General features: G+C 39.8%; 1 protein-coding gene across 3 annotated transcripts in view; it reads left to right on the top strand.

Annotated features, from left to right (window-relative positions):
• Nucleotides 1–3,016, top strand: part of CUNH11orf65 (chromosome unknown C11orf65 homolog) — a 71,201-nt gene extending 68,185 nt beyond the window's left edge. Inside the window, exon 8 of one of the 3 annotated variants that reach the window (XM_033206756.1) lies at nucleotides 2,583–3,016. In XM_033206756.1, the coding sequence (XP_033062647.1) occupies nucleotides 2,583–2,737 (155 nt within the window). In that variant the 3' untranslated portion in view covers nucleotides 2,738–3,016. The remainder of the gene's footprint in view (nucleotides 1–2,582) is intronic. The other 2 variants (XM_033206754.1, XM_033206755.1) reach the window with 2 other exon arrangements.
• The last annotated feature ends 14,243 nt before the right edge of the window (nucleotides 3,017–17,259 follow it).

The following is a 17,259-nucleotide window of genomic DNA, read 5'->3' as shown; positions in this document are numbered from 1 at the left end:
CTATATTATTTAAGGTTGAATAAAATGATTTTAAAAATATGAATCCTTTTTTTTTTTTTGAGACAGAGTCTCACTCTGTCGCCCAGGCTGGAGTGCAGTGGTGCAATCTTGGCTCACTGCAAGCTCCGCCTCCCGGGTTCGTGCCATTCTCCTGCCTCAGCCTGACTGCAGGTGCCCGCCATCACGCCCAGCTAATTTTTGTATTTTTATTAGAGACAGGGTTTCACCATGTTAGCGAGAATAGTCTTGATCTCCTGACCTTGTGATCTGACTGCCTTGGCCTCCCAAAGTGCTGGGATTACAGGCGAGAGCCACTGCACCTGGCCAAAATATGAATCCTATTTTAAAAGTTACTGGTCAGGTACAGTGGCTCACACCTGTAATCCCAGCACTTTGGGAGGCTGAGGCAGATGCCTCACTGGAGGTCAGGAGTTCGAGACCAGCCTGGCCAACATGGTGAAACCCTGACTCTACTAAAAATACAAAAATTAGCTGGGCATGGTGGCAGATGCCTGTAATCTCAGATACTCTAGAGGCTGTGGCAAGAGAATTGTTTGAACAGGGAGGTGGAGGTTGTGGTGAGCCAAGATTGCACCACTAAACTCCAGCCTGGGTAACAGAGTGAAAAAAAAAAAAAAAAACAGTTACTTACAGTTTTAGTAATGATTTTTCATGAGCAGACTTCATTCGGTAAAATAAATGCCTCAAAATGTTGAAAATAGTTTTTAGGTTCTAGGCCACTATTGTTCTGCCAGTAGTTAGCAGTACTGAAATGCTGAAAGTGAAAGCCAGCATGTTGAAGAAGAGTGTCATCAGACCCCAGAAACGCCGATAATTTTAACATAGCCAAAGCCTAATGATGGTGTATGAGTTCTGTCCTAATAGCAGATAGGAGAAGCAATAAAGCAAAGAGGTTAGGATTGTGGAGTTTTTTGTTTGTTTGTTTGTTTTTGTTTTTGTTTTGAGACAGAGTCTCACTCTGTTGCCCAGGCTGGAGTGCAGTGGCCCAGATCTCAGTTCACTGCAGCCTCTGCCTCCCAAGCTCACCGATTCTCCCACTGCAGCCTCCTGGGTAGCTGGGGCCATAGGCACACACCACCATGCCCAGCTAATTTTTTTATTTTTGTCAAGATGGGATTTCGCCATGTTGCCCAGGCTGGTCTTGAACTCTTAGACTCATGTGATCTGCCCATCTTGGCTTCCCAACGGATAGTGGAGTCTTGATTCAGAGTGCCTGGGTTTGATTTTTGGCTCTACTCTTTACTGGCTATATGATCTTGGGCAAGTTACTAGCTCAGTTTCCTCATCAGTAAAATAATAACAGTAGTACCTGGCACATAGGTTGTGAGAAAATGAGATAATCATGCACAGAGCTTAGAATAGTCCCTATCTCATAATGCATACTCCATAAATATGAACTATCCTTAGTATTTACCGATCCACCTATTTCCAGCTCATTGCCATCCACTCAGCCCAAGTTGCCTTCATCCCTCTACAGGCTTCTGCAATAGCCTCCAAACCAATGCCTGTCCATTCCCTTCCTGCACAATAGATAGTGATCTTTTACATATTTAAATCAGCACAGAGACCCAGCACAGTGGCTCATGCCTGTAATCCCGGCACTTTGGGAGGCCAAGTTTGGAGGATTGCTTGAGGCAAAGAGTTCAAGACCAGCCTGGGCAACACAGAGAGACTCTCACTCTACAAAAAATAAAATGTCAGCAGGGCATGGTGGCATGCACCTGTAGTCCTTGCTACTTGAGAAGCTGAGGCGGGAGAATCGTTTGAGCCCAGGAGGTGGAGGCTGTGTGATTGCGCCACTGCACTCCAGCCTAGACAACAGAGTGAGACCCTGCCTCAAAAAAAAGAAAAAAAGAAAAAAGGAAACAATATAAATTACTGAGTTAAAAGAAATTACTGTGATAAGTAGGAAAGATATAGGATGGTAGTTGAAAGGAGCACAAGAGCAAGTGAAAATTATTTTAAGTAGTGGAGATTTGCATAACTGCAGTCAGTGAAGGTGATACATTGAAGATGTTGGCATTGGAGAAGAGGAGAATGTGTATCACTTCTTCAAGAAGCAAGAGAATATAAATCCAGAGCAGATTTAGAAACATGGGCTCTTGAGAGGAAAAGGGCATCTCTCCCTTTGTGAATAAAGAAGTTAGCTAATAGTTAATTACAGAGCACCAACTAAATGCCAGATGCTCTAAGTTCTTTACATGCACTGTCACATTTAATTCTTGCAGAAATATGATGAGGTAGGTGCAGTTATTATCCCCATTTTACGGATGAGAACACTAAGACTTAGGTTAAATAATTTGTCCCAAATTACACACTTAGTTACTAGTAGATCAGACCTAAAACCCAGGTCCTGCAGAGCCTTTTGTAGGGATGGACAGTGATATGTGAGAGTGAAAGTGGGATGAACTCAGAAATTTGGAGCATTTCTGGTTTCAGGTGAAGATATTTGCTTTAAGAGTGATGAAAAGGAATGTGGAACAGATTGGCACACAGTAGCATTTTGAATGAACATCTTATTATATCTGGTATCTTTCTAATCATTTGTCACTTCTCTTTAGGATTCAGATTTGATCAAGCACAGAAAAACATATATGACTATGGAGGAGATATATCAAAAATGCAAATGGAAACACCAGATCATACTTACTGTGAAAATGTTTATCAAGAACCAAATGTAACTAGATTAACGCCTGATTCTACTTATGGACTATAAAGTACTTTATTTCTATTCTGAGTTATAGACCTTTGAGCCCTCCATCCATCAGTTATAGTCAAGGGATAGTGTATTCTGACTGGAATAACTTGTGTATATATTCTGGGCACAGAATCTAGCTTAGTTAAGTAAGGAAAATTGAGCAGAAATAGAACACTGGACTGAATACAATGATCATGGCAAATATAGAAATTATTCCTAGTGTTCTGAGAAACTGTAGTATTCTAACAGTTACACTTAAGTAAAGAGACTACATTTAGGTGCAAGAAACTTCAGACTGATTATTTTGCATGTTTACTTGAGGCATTTATTTTTTATTTTTATTTTTTTTATTTAAGTTCTAGGGTACATGTGCATAACGTTTATATCATGTATAACTCCCCAATGCAATCCCTCCCTCCTCCCCCCTCCCCATGATAGGCCCCAGTGTGTGATGTTCCCCTTCCCGAGTCCAAGTGATCTCATTGTTCAGTTCCCACCTATGAGTGAGAACATGCGGTGTTTGGTTTTCTCTCAAGGGACCAAAAGCTCTGCCTTCCATGATTGCACTAAATGCCTCAAGTAAGAATGCAGCTGGAAACCATCATTCTTACTTGAGGCATTTAGTGCAATCATGGAAGGCAGAGCTTTCGGTCCCTTTATCCCATATCCAAGTGTGCCTTGCTTCTTCCCCCATCTCCCACTCTTATCCCTCTCATTACTCCATTTTTTGCTTCACTGAACTTTTTTCTTTCTTCCTCTTGATTCTCTGTCTGCTTACTCATTATAGTTGTCTTTGCAATTCTGTTTCCCTCACACTTAGTTACTGCCTATTTTATGTCATAGTTATTTCTTTCCTTTCTTTTGTAATGTTCTTTATCTTTCCTTGTTTACATTTTTCTCTTTACTTGCTTTCATCAATGTTGCGCTTTCCTTTTTTCATTTTCCTTTCTACATCATTCCCCTAATCTCAGTTTTTTGGGGCCTACGATTTGCCTTCACTACTCTGCATGCAATACAATTCTTTGGATTCCCATTCCCTTTCTTCCAGGTTAGAGCAGTGAATTAGTTTTTTATCACTGCATAATAAATTACCCCAAGACAGCAGCTTAAAGCACCAAAAGTTATTATCTTGTTCAGTTTCTGAGGGTTAGGAAACTGGGAGTGGTTTAGTTGGGTGGCTCTGGCTTGAAGTCTCTCAGGAGGTTGCAATAAAGATTTTGGCCAGGGCTGCAGTCAGCTGAAAGCTTGACTGGGTTGGAGAATCTGCCTACAAGATGGCACACATGAACAGTTGTTGGCAGGAGGCCTCAATTCCTTGATACATAGACCTCCCCATAGGATAGCTTGAGTGCCCTCATAACATGGGTGAGCAAGCAACCTGAGAGAGAGAGAGAGAGAGCAAGGAGGAAGCCACAATGCCTTTTAAGACCTAGACTCAGAGGCCACACACCATCACTTCTGCCCTATTTTATTAATTAGAAATGCATCAAGTCCAGCCTATACTTATGGAGAGGGGAATTAAGCTCCATCTCTTAAAAGGAAGACTATCACAAAATTTGTGAAAACATTTAAAATCAACACAAAGAGAAAAGGAACAATCTTAGTGGTTCCTTTCAAAGGAACCATAAGACATTGGTATAGATAGTTTATTTAGGAGATGATCCCAGAAAACACAAATTAGAAATTAGAGAATTAGAAATTAGAGAAAGTGGCCGGGCGCGGTGGCTCAAGCCTGTAATCCCAGCACTTTGGGAGGCCGAGACGGGCGGATCACGAGGTCAGGAGATCGAGACCATCCTGGCTAACACGGTGAAACCCCGTCTCTACTAAAAAATACAAAAAACTAGCCGGGCGAGGTGGCGGGCGCCTGTAGTCCCAGCTACTCCGGAGGCTGAGGCAGGAGAATGGCGTAAAACCCGGGAGGCGGAGCTTGCAGTGAGCTGAGATCCGGCCACTGCACTCCAGCCGGGCGAAAGAGCAAGACTCCGTCTCAAAAAAAAAAAAAAAAAAGAAATTAGAGAAAGTGACACACGGAAGGGAGAAAAGCCAAAAAAAGTTTGTGTTAAGAATGGGTTATTGCTGTGGGTGTCCAGGCCTCAGTTTGCTAGGAATGCTCTGAGGAACCATACAGAATGCACTTCAGAATTTTCCTGCTAGTGGACAGAGAAACCACGTATTTATCTACCAGCATGAGGAGCCAAATATGACCAGGCAGCAATCATAGCTTTAGGTTCAGTGGAATCCTTACTGTGACCTCCAGGGGAGCCATTCCCTCACTGGATACAGGGAGGATACATGTAACCAGTGGCTACATGGACTCAGTTCTGCTGAGTCTCAACTTGTAGGAACAAGAAGCACAAATTCCCAAGGGATCACTGAGAGTAGTGGTGAGAGGGGCCAACCTTATTTCCATCCCTTGGTTCTTGGACCTGTATGTCATAACCCTATTTAAGTTATTTAGACAGAGCACCATATAATGGCCCTTGGTTCAATGTATATATCACATCCTGGAGGAAAATGCTCCAACCTAGCTGCCTGTCCTACTCAAGCTAGAACCTTAGGTTACTCTTTAATAGGCCAATTTAACACTCTAATAGTTTCTGGATTGTGTGGCATATGATAGGACTAGTGTTTTCCATGGTCATATACTCATTTTTAAAATTCCTTTACTGTAAAATTGGTCCCTTGGTCAGAAAGCCCATAATAGTAAATCATACATTTTATAGGTCCTTAAATAGTGGTTCTGATAGAGCCACCATGGTCAAGAAAGGCAAATCCATACCTGCACCAAGTAGCAATCCCTGTTAGGAACGAATTGCTGCGATGTCCAAATAAGAATGGGTCTGTGATAATCATGTTGCCACCAAATAACTGATTGGTCTTTTCAAATGATGGTGCCATATCAAGGCCAAGTGTCATTCAGCAGTGGAAGCAGCTAGATTAGTTTTTCTGAGAAAAGGACCATGATTTTGGGCCCTTGGCTTCCATCCATGCCATCATGACTCTTCTGTACATGAGCTAATTGCATAAGCACTAGGGTGGCCAAGAGCATATTGGCTGGCCCTCAGTGCCAAAGTCACCTTATCCATCTGGTTGTTCAGTGTGTCTTCTGTAGTGAATGCTCTCTGGTAAGCATAAAAGTGATAAGTGAAGATCCACACCTTATAAGTCAATCGTTATGACATTTCCCAGATTTCCTTGTCTCTGATCTAATTTTGCCCTTTCCGAGTTAAGTACCTGACCAATGAGTCAAACTATTTGCCACTGCCCAAGAATCCATGTATATCTCTACTTAAGGCTACTTCTCGCTCAATAAGAAGTGAATGACCAAGTATAGTGCTCAAAGCTTTGCCCACTAGGATTTTCCCTTACTGCTGTTCTTTAGGGCTATACCTAAGTGGGGCTGTAGTAAGGCATCAATCCAGTTTTAGCTTGAGCCAACTCATTCATGAACAAGGCCCAAGTTCATAGGGAACTTCTGTACCTCGAGTGACGTACCATAGTATACCATAGTCAGTATCATCAGTGTGGGCTGAGAGAGAAGCATTTGGGCAACTGCATTAGGTGACGTGGAGATGAGGGCTTTTGTTGTGTAACTTACTTGTGCTTTTCAAATCTGCTGGAGATAATTCCCAAATGTCTCATGTAATGGGTATCTACTGTGCCTGCTAGATCTGACCATTCATAGCAAATAACCTTCCCCCATGAAATCTGTCAGATATTACCCCTTTTTGAGAAACTATATCCATGACTTTACTCTCCCAGACATTCCATGTAACATTTATCACCAAGCCCTGCTTGAGGAGTAAGAAAGTAAAGCAGCTGGCCTGTGCTCCCTTCACTTTGTCAAGGGAACTTCTAGGTAATCTAATGTTATTTGTCCTTGTGTAGAAGTTCCTTAGCAGGCTGACCCTGAGTAAGGGTTACTTAAATAAACCCAGGAGCTATGGATTTCTGAGGCATGGCTTCCTGAAGAATGTTATATAACCTATACGATTCCATGGGGTATCACATTGAGATGTTTTGTGATTTAAATATCCCTGCTCTGTGTAATGCAAACCCACAAAACCTTAACTGGAGACCTAATCTGTTATTCTAGGCCAGATAACCCATGTTCAGTGTGGCTAAAGCTCCACAGTCCAGCTGTCCCAGGCCTTTCTCTGCCTTGTCTGAGCCTCGATTCCCTGTATCATTGAAATTATTTGTAAAACTTCATACTGAATGAAATCTTTATGTGAATCTGACATGACAATCCAATCTTTTGTTAGTTCACATACTAATATCACGTAAATACCTACTGAATTCATGTATTTCATCTGTGCTGTCACAAACATAGACCATGCCACCATCATCTTTTGCTAACTGGTTTCTTTGACTCAGGTCTTGTTTTCCACACCACAGCCAAAGTGATCTTTCTAAATACAAATGTATTTAATTTTCTTCACTTAAAACACTTCAGTGCCACCTCATGGCAGCCAGGTTAAATCCAAACTTTTAAATATAGTTACAGTGTCCTTGAGGAGTGATATGGTTTGGATTTGTGTCCCCACCCAAATCTCATGTAATTGTAATCCCCAGTGTTGGAGGAGGGGTCTGGTGGGAGGTGATTGGATCATGGGGGTGGGTTTCCCCCTTCCTGTTTTCATGATAGTGAGTTCTCACAAGATCTGGTTGTTTAAAAGTGTGTAGCGTGTCCCCTTTGCCCTCTTCCTCCTGCTCCAGCCATGTAGGACTTGCCTGTTTCTCCTTCACCTTCTGTCATGATTGTAAGTTTCCTGAGGCCACCTCAGCCATGCTTCCTGTGCAGCCTGTGGAACCAGACCCAATTAAATCTCTTTATAGATTACCCAGTCTCAGGTAGTTCTTTATAAGCAATGAGAGAATAGACTAATACAATGATCTTGCCCCTCTTCACCTCTCCAGACTCACCTTTCTCCACTTTCCATCCCCATACTATTAATATTCCATCATTTTCTATATAACCTATAACCTAGCCATATTGAAGTTTTCAGTTTTGTAAATGCACGATTCTGTCTTCCCACCAGCTGATTGCCCTGTCTGAAATGCTCCCTCATCAGTTCCTCCAATCCCATTTTTCCAATGTTCTGTGGAATATTGGTGAGTGTGGTTGTCCCTTGGCATCCCCGGGGGATTTGTTCCGGGCTCGCACAGACACCAAAATCTGCGGATGCTCAAGTCCCTTACATAAGACAGCGTCGTGTTTACATATAACCTATACACATCCTCCTATATTAGTTTAAGGCATCTCCAGATGACTTATAATACCTGATACAATGTAAGTGCTATATAAATAGTTGTTATACTATATTGCTTAAAAATCTGTGTTATTTTAATTGTTATATTGGTATTTTTTATGTTTCAGATATTTTTTGTATGCAGTTGGTTGAATCTGTGAATGCAGAACCCTCAGATATGAGGGCCGACCATGTTTATTTGGCTGGAATTAACACAAAAAAATCTGATTAATAGTGATTTAAACAAAGAGGACTGTTTTCCTCAAATAGTCTATTCCACAAGTTACGTTTGTTCAGCTCTTTAATGATGCCATCACATAGCAAGGCTCTTTCTACCTTTTTGCTCTACCATCTTTAATATGTGGCTTGTTGTGTTTGAGCGTGTTCTCTTATGGTTGCAAGATGGCTGTGAAAACTCCACACATCATGTCCATGATAGACAGAAAAGGGGCACCATAGCAAGTTCTCCTTTTATCAGAAAAGCAAAAGCCTTACTAGAAGCCCCTGCCTGAGTCACCTTAGACGTTGTTGAACAAAACTGGGTCTCGGGGCACCCTTGGCTAAAAGAAGCTGGAAAAGCAAAAATCTGTCTTTCAGTTTCCACAGTGGAAGGAATAAAGGATTGGAGATGACTGCTGGGTCAAAGGAACAGAGTCCACCACACTCTCCAGTCTGAATTACTATATGTTCCCCAAAGCACCTTGTACTTTTACCCATCATGACACTTAGCACATTGTATCTTTAAAAAACTGTCCATAATTCTAATAGACCAGTGTTTATACCTCAAGTATAAAAACAAATCAGCCAGAAAATCTATTATTTAATAATAGATTTAATTTAAAAATCTGATTTACTGAGATAAAATTTACATACAGTTTACCCATTTTGAGTGTTCATCTTGATGAGTTTTAACAAATATATGCATTACTGTGATTTCCACAATATGTAAAACATTTCCATGACCTCCAAATTGTGCATCTTTGTAGTTAACTGACTCACTCCAACTTAAGCCTCTGTCAACCACTAATCTCTCCATCACTAACATTCTGCCTTTTCTAGAATGTTATATAAATGAAATCATATAGTATGTGGTATTTTTTTGTCCCACTTCTTTCATTTAGCATAATGCTTTTGAGATTCATCCATGTTGTATCAGTAATTCATTCCTTGTTTAATGACTAGTGTTCCATATCACAATATGTTTATTCATTCACCGGCTGATAGACATTTGGTTGTTTCCAGGTTGGGGCCATTAAAAAAAAGCCGCTATTGACATTCATACACAAGTTTTTGTTTGTTTTTGAGACACAGTTTCACTTTGTTGCCCTGGCTGGAGTGCAGTGGCACAGTCTCGGCTCACTGCAACTCTGGGGTTCAAGCGATTCTCATGCCTCAGCCTCCCAAGGAGTTGGCATTACAGGCACCTGCCAACATGCTCAGCTAATTTTTTTTTTTTCAGACGGAGTTTTGCTCTTGTTGCCAGGCTGGACTGCAATGGCGCAATCGTGGCTCACCACAACCTCCGCCTCCTGGGTTCAAGCAATTCTCCTGCCTCAGCCTTCCAAGTAGCTGAGATTACAGGCACCTGCCACCACGCCCGGCTTTTTTTTTTTTTTTTTTTTTGTATTTTTAGTAAAGACAGGGTTTCTCCATGTTGGTTAGGTTGGTCTCGAACTCCTGACCTCAGGTGATCTACCCACCTCGGCCTCCCAAAGTGCTGGGATTACAGGTGTGAGCTACCATGCCCAACTCATGCTCAGCTAATTTTTGTATTCTTAGTAGAGACAGGGTTTTAACATGTTGGCCAGGCTGGTCTCGAACTCCTGACCTCAACTGATCCACCCACCTCAGCTTCCCAAAGTGCTGGGATTACAGGTGTAAGCCACCATGCCTGGCCTCATGCACAAGTCTTTATGGGGACATGTTTTAATTTCTCTTGGGAAATACCTGAGAGTGGGATTGCTCTGATGAACAATAAGTATACATTTAACTCTTGGTTGTATTTTACTTTGGGTTCCAGGATACATGTGCAAAACGTGCAGTTTTGTTATATAGGTATACATGTGCCATAGTGGTTTGCTGCACCTATCAACCCATCATCTAGGTTTTAAACCCTGCGGCATTAGGTATTTGTCCTACTGCTCTCCCTCCCCTTGCCATCCACCTGCCGGCGGCCCCAGTGTGTGTTGTTTGCCTCCCTGTGTCCACGTATTCTCACTGTTCACCTCCCACTTATGAGTGAGATGTGGTGTTTAGTTTTCTGTTCCTGTGTTAGTTTGCTGAGGATGATGGCTTCAAGCTTCATCCATGTCCGTTGTAAAGGACATGATCTTGTTCTTTTTTATGGCTGCATAGTATTCCATGGTGTATATGTGCCACATTTTCTTTATCCAGTTTATCATCGATAGGCATTTGGGTTGGTTCCAAGTCTTAGCTATTGTAAATAGTGCTGCGATAAACATAATGTGTGTGTGTCTTTATAGTAGAACGATTTATATCCCTTTGGGTATATACCCAGTAGTAGGATTGCTGGGTCAAATGGTATTTCTGGTTCTAGCTTCTTGAGGAATTGCCACACTGTCTTCCACCATGGTTGAACTAATTTACATTCCCACCAATAGTGTAAAAGCATTCCTATTTCTCCACAGCCTCAGCAGCATCTATTGTTTCTTGACTTTTTAATAATCGCCATTCTGAGATGGTATCTCATTGTGGTTTTGATTTACATTTCTCTAATCATCAGTGATGTTGAGCTTTTCTTCATATGTTTGTTGGCTGCATAAAGGTCTTGTTTTGAGAAGTGTCTGTTCATATCCTTTGCCCACTTTTTGATGGGGTTGTTTTTGTCTTGTAAATTTAAGTTCCTTGTAGATTCTGGATATTAGAAGCTGGAGGCATCATGCTACCTGACTTCAAACTGTACTACAATGCTAGAGTAACCAAAACAGCATGGTACTGGTACCAAAACAGACATATAGACCCATGGATCAGAACAGAGACCTCAGAAATAACACCACACATGTACAACCATCTGATCTTCGACAAACTTGACAAAAGCAATGGGGAAAAGATTCCCTATTAAATAAATGGTGCTGGGAAAACTGGCTAGCCATATGCAGAAAAATGAAACTGGACCCTTTCCTCACACTTTACACAAAAATTAACTCAAGATGGATTAAAGACTTAAATGTGGCTGGACACGGTAGCTCATACCTGTAATCCTAGCACTTTGGGAGGCTGAGGTGGGTGGATCACCTGAGGTCAGGAGTTCAAGACCAGCCTGGCCAACATGGCGAAACCCTGTCTCTACTAAAAATACAAAAATTAGCTGGGCATGGTGGCGGGGGCCTCTAATCCCAGCTACTCACGAGGCTGAGGCAGGAGAATCGCTTGAACCTGACGGGTGGAGGTTGCAGTGAGCCGAGATTTCGCCACTTTACTCCAGCCTGGGCATAAGAGCGAAACTCCATCTTGGTCGGGGGGAGAAAAAGACTTAAGTGTAAAACCCCAAACCATAAAAACCCTAGGAGAAAACCTAGGCAGTACCATTCAGGACATAGGCATGGGCAAGGACTTCATAACAAAAACACCAAAAGCAATTGCAACAAAAGCCAAAATTGACAAATGGGATCTAATTAAACTAAAGAGCTTTTGCAAAGCAAAAGAAACTAGCATCAGAGTGCACAGGCAACCTACAGAATGGGAGACAATTTTTGCAATCTATGCATCAGTTTATTTTATAATCTGCTTTCTAAGGTGGCTATACTATTTTGCATTTCCACCAGCAGTAAATAACTTTCAGTTGCTCCACTTGGTTTTTATAAATTGGTATTGTCTGATGTTTTAACTTTGCTTTTCTAGAGGATGTATAACAGTGAATGACATCTTTTTGTGATTTCAATTTGCATTTCCCCAATGACTAGTGATGATGAGGATTTCTAACTTGCCATTTTTAATATCTTCTTCACCAAAGTGTCTGTTCAAATCTTTGGGCAATTTTTAATTAGGTGTGTATCTCCTTATTTTTGTGTTGAAAGATTTAAAAAATATATTCTAAAACCAAATCCTTTATCACATACTGTTTTGCCAGTTTGTGGCTTGTGTTTTCATTTTCTTAACAATGTCTTTTGATGAGAAAGAGATTTTAATAATGCCCAAGTTACCATTTTTTCTTCACCGGTTCCTGCTTTTAGTGTCTTATCTAGGAAATCATTGCCTAAACCAAGGTCATAAAGTTCTTCTGCAAAATTTAGCTCTCACATTTAAATATATGATCCATTTCTAGTTAATTATTGTATGTAGTGAGGGAAGGTTTGAGATTCATTTTCTTGAATATGGATATGCACCATTTATTGGAAAGACATCTTTTCTCTGTTACCTTGAAGCCTTTGCTGAAAATCAGTAATCACTATGTAGGTCTATTTCTAGACTCCCTGTCCTGCTCCATTAATCTGTGTGTCTGTCTTTATGGCAATATCACCTTGTGTTTCTTTTTTTTTTTTTCTTTTTCTTTTATTTATTGATCGATTGAGATGAAGTCTCTCTCTGTCACCCAGGTTGGAGTGCAGTGGTATAGTCTCAGCTCACTGTAACCTCCACCTCCCAGGTTCAAGCGATTCCCCTGCCTCAGCCTTCTGAGTAGCTGGGATTACAGGTATGCACCACCACCCCTGGCTAATTTTTGTACTTGGGTAATACACATATTTTATATGCCCAATCGTTTCATATTTTTGATGCTATTTTTTAAAAATTTCAACTTCAGACTGGTATTGATGCTATATAGAAATATTGTTGATGTCTTGTATATTGACATTTACCATGTGACATTGTTAATTCTAGAATTAAAGAAATACAGAATCTTTAGGATTTTCTACATATAGATGTTTGTCTTGTGCAAATGAAGATAACTGTACTTCTTCCTTTTCAAACGGTATGTCTTTTATTGCTTTCTATTTATATTACTGCATGGCTAGAAACTCCAGCGCAATGTGGAATAGAAGTGGTAAGAGTGGCATCCTTGCCTCATTCCTGATCTTTGGAGATAACCAAGGTTTTCCTCATTAAATATGATGTGAGCTGTTTTTCACAGATGTCCTTTGTCACATGTCTTTTATTCCTAGTTTGATGAGTTTTATCATGAATAAGTATTGAATTTTCCCACAAGCTTTTTCTGCACTACTGGCATGATCATATGGCTTATTTAGTTACATTGATTGAGTCAATCTGGAATAATGCCATTTGGTCATGATTTATCTCTTTCTTATATTGATAGAATTGATTTGCTAATATTTTGTGAGGAATTTTATATAAGTGTTCATGGAGGATATTGATCTTTAGTTTTCTTTCTTGTGATTCTTTTTTTTTTTTTTGAGACAGAATCTCACTCTGTCACCCAGGCTGGAGTGCAGTGGCACGTCTCGGCCCACTGCAACCTCTGCCTCCTGGGTTCAAGCGATTCTTGTGCCATGCACCACCACGCCTGGCTAATATATGTATTTTTAAATCTTTGGTAGAGATGAGGTCCCACCATGTTGGCCAGGCGGGTCTTGAACTCCTGACTTAAAGTGATCTGCTGCCTTGGCCTCCCAAAGTGCTGGGATTACAGGTGTAATCCTGGCATCTTTCTTGTAATTTTCTATCTGGTTTTGATATGAGTATGCTGGCTTCATAAAATGGGTTATTCTAATATTATAAAGAGTTTTTGCAGAATTGATATTATTTTGTAGATGGCACTGACTTACCACAATTATTTTCTGTGTTTTTGTCCTTTTCATGTTTGAAATGCCTATGAGGTCCACTTGTCCATGATGCTTTACACTGCAGTGATTTAAAATAAATCTGGCAAGCAGCTAATTTCCTTTTTCTCTCTTAAAACCTTTGCAACTCTGATAATCATGGAAATCTAAAAATGTTTTTTAAAAAAAAAGAATTACTGGCCAGGCACAGTGGCTCACGCCTGTAATCCCAGCACTTTGGGGTGCTGAGGCGGGCAGATCACTTGAGGTCAGGAGTTTGAGACCAGCCTGGCCAACATGGTGAAACCCTGTCTCTATGAAAAATACAAAAATTAGCTGGACATGGTGGTGGGCACCTGTAGTCCCAGCTACTCGGAGGCTGAGGCAGGAGAATTACTTGAACCTGGGAGGCAGAGGTTGCAGTGAGCTGAGACAGTGCTGCTGCACTCCAGCCTGGGCAACAGAGCGGGACTCCATCTAGGAATGAATGAATGAATGAATGAATGAATGAATGAGGTTTAGTAGTATTTACAAAGGACTAGAAGTTTATATTAAATATTCAAACACTACAGTAGGGAACATTTTGGGTAGTTTTCAAGTAACCTAACATTACCATCTCCTAACAAGGCTAACAATACACAGACTCAGGTTTTGAAACCGTCAATTGAAGGATATCTTCTGTTTCTAAAACTTCTTAGAATACCATTTATAGGATTGGTGTAAAATATACAATGCTTCTACTTTTAAGAGTCACCCACACCCATTATGTTTGCTACTCAGATATAAAAACAGAAAATAACAAGTATTGATAAGGATGTTGAGAAATTGGAATCCTTGTGCACTGATGGTGGAGTTGTAAAATGGTTCAGCCACTGTGGAAAAACAGTATGGTGGTTCCTTAAAAAGTTAAAAATAGAATGACTATATGATCCAACAATTCCATTTCTGGGTATAAAGAAAAAAGAGTTCTTAAGACATATTTGTATACCTATGTAAATAGTGACAATATTCACGATAGTCAAAGGGCAGAGACAACTCTGGTATCCATTGAGGGATGAATGGATAAACAAAATATATACAGTATATACACACACACAATGGAATATTATTCAACCTTAAAAAGGAAGGAAATTCTGCAATGTATTACAACATAGATGAACCTTGAGGGTGAAATAAGCTAGTCACAGAGACAAATATTGCATGATTCTACTTATAAAAGGTACAGTACCTGGAATGTCAAATTCAGAGAGACAGAAGGTAGAACAGTGGTTCCTAGAGGCTGGATGAATAGAGGAATGGGGAGTTGTTGAATGGGTATAGAATTTTAGTTTTGTAAGGTTAAAGGAGTGCTGGAGGTTGGTTGCACAACAACCACTGTATCATTGTATCACTATGAACTGTATACTTAAAAATGAGATGGTATATTTTGTTCTGTGTGTGTTTTTTAAGTGACTCACCATTAGTAGTATACCAGCTATGAACACACACTTATATCAGGGCAAGAACTATACGCAAGATCATGACCACTTCTCTCCTATATGTTTCTGTCCCAGTATGGGAATACTGACCTTAACCTTTAATACGGTGTCTCAGTGTTCAGTGCTCTTTGTGTCGCTGGATTCCTTCAAATCAGCAATGTGTCTTATGTTGACTGCTAAGCTTTAATTCTCACGGGAGAATTATAATATCTTTCCTGTTTTCCTGATTTTGTTACTGATTTTTCTTGGGATTCAAAATTTGGAAAAACAAAATTTCTCAAGAAATGCTGGAAAGGAAATCCCACTTGGAAACACTAACCAAAACATTTGCAAACAAAATAAAGCAATAGATAAAATGGACCAGCTGAGGTTATACTAGGAGTACAAGATGATTTAACCTTAGAAAATCAAACAGTGTAGTTTACATTAACATTCAAGGAAAATAATCATCATCAGCAAATGCAGATAAACCGCTAAAATTCACCATCTGTAATAAAACCTCACAGCAACCTAGGGACAGAAAGGAACTTCTTTAATCTGATAAGGGAAATATACACATTAAAGAAAACAAAAATCAAACCCTGCAGCAAACAGTAAATTTAAAGGTAAACACTAACATTTTTATCTTTGACATGAGGCGTGGAACAGAATGTCCCAACATTCTACGGATGATTGTGCTAAAGAGAGGTCCTAGCCAGTAAAGGAAAAAAATAAAAAGCAAACAGTATGGGATTGGAATATGATCCAACAATTCCATTTCCAACATTACTCATAGATGATATGATTATATACATAGAAAATCCAAACATTACTCATAGATGATATGATTATATATATAGAAAAATCCGAAAGAATCCAGATATATTTCTAGAAAGAATTAAAAGAGGTTACTGTGGTTACTGGATAGAAAAATCAATATGTAAAAACTAATTTTAATTCTAACAGTAATAATTAGGAAAAACTTATGAAAAAAAAGTCCTTTACAAGAACATTAAAAAAATAAAGTGCTTACGAATCAACATAGTGAACTATGCAAGATCTCTGCAAGGAAAACTAAAACTTAACTGAGTGACATTAGGAACGGGGGGAAAATCCCTACCTGAAAGATTTAACCATAAATGAAAACACTAATAAAAATGTCTGTCAACCAAAAAAACTCCATTAAGAGAATGAAGACACAAGCCACAGAATCAGAAAAGATGTTAGCTAAGATGTTATGTAACCAACAAAGGATCAGTAGAAATATCAGCAAAGAATATGTACAGGGAATTCATCAAAGAGAAAATCATACTGACTAACAAGCATATACTAAAAAGTTTAATCTCCCTAATAATTAGTGAGGTACAAATTAAAATGAGACATACCATGTGAATCCCATCGAAATAACTATTTTATTTTGAAAATATCCAGTGAGGCAGCAAAATCACCCCTGGTTTTAAGAACCACTGCTTTTGGATCATACACAATGGAAGTATATATTTCTACATACTGTTGTACATAAAACTATGTATGCTGTACTTTTAATGGCAAAGGGATTTTTCAGAGGATAAATGTCTATTATGAGATCTCCTTACTTACCAAATTCTGAGTCGTTATAATCTTTGTGGAAAGTGACTCCACTATATTCATGCAAAATTCAGTTTGTTAAAATCTAGGCAAAAGAGCCTAAAACTCTGAAGAGGACTGAATTTATTTTAAAAATATGATAATACAAGTAAAAAACTTTGCATTTAGGATACCAGGATCTTTGCACTTGTCATATTCTAGTACAGATCTTTTAGGCTAGAAATGTCAACTAGATCACTTTCTAGGCCCAAAGAAAGAACATTGGTATTTGCCTTTTTGTCAGGAGGCGATTAAGAAACACTACTAGGATACTTAGACTGAAATGCAACATTATCAGACTGGCTGTGCGGTAGGCTCCCTGGTTCACACTGCATCGTCAGTTGCCTATCCTCCTCAGATTGGGAGCTTTATATAGGCAGACTATGCCTGCCTTGCTCACTGCTTTCTCCTTAGGAACGAGTCCCATGCCTGGCACACAGAACACACAAATATTTGAATAAAGTGAA

Source organism: Trachypithecus francoisi, unplaced genomic scaffold, assembly GCF_009764315.1.
Source record: "Trachypithecus francoisi isolate TF-2019V2 unplaced genomic scaffold, Tfra_2.0 Lachesis_group8, whole genome shotgun sequence".
NCBI classification, from domain to species: domain Eukaryota; kingdom Metazoa; phylum Chordata; class Mammalia; order Primates; family Cercopithecidae; genus Trachypithecus; species Trachypithecus francoisi.
The sequence above is the reverse complement of the archived record's forward strand: the minus strand, read 5'-3'. Positions and strand labels throughout refer to the sequence as shown.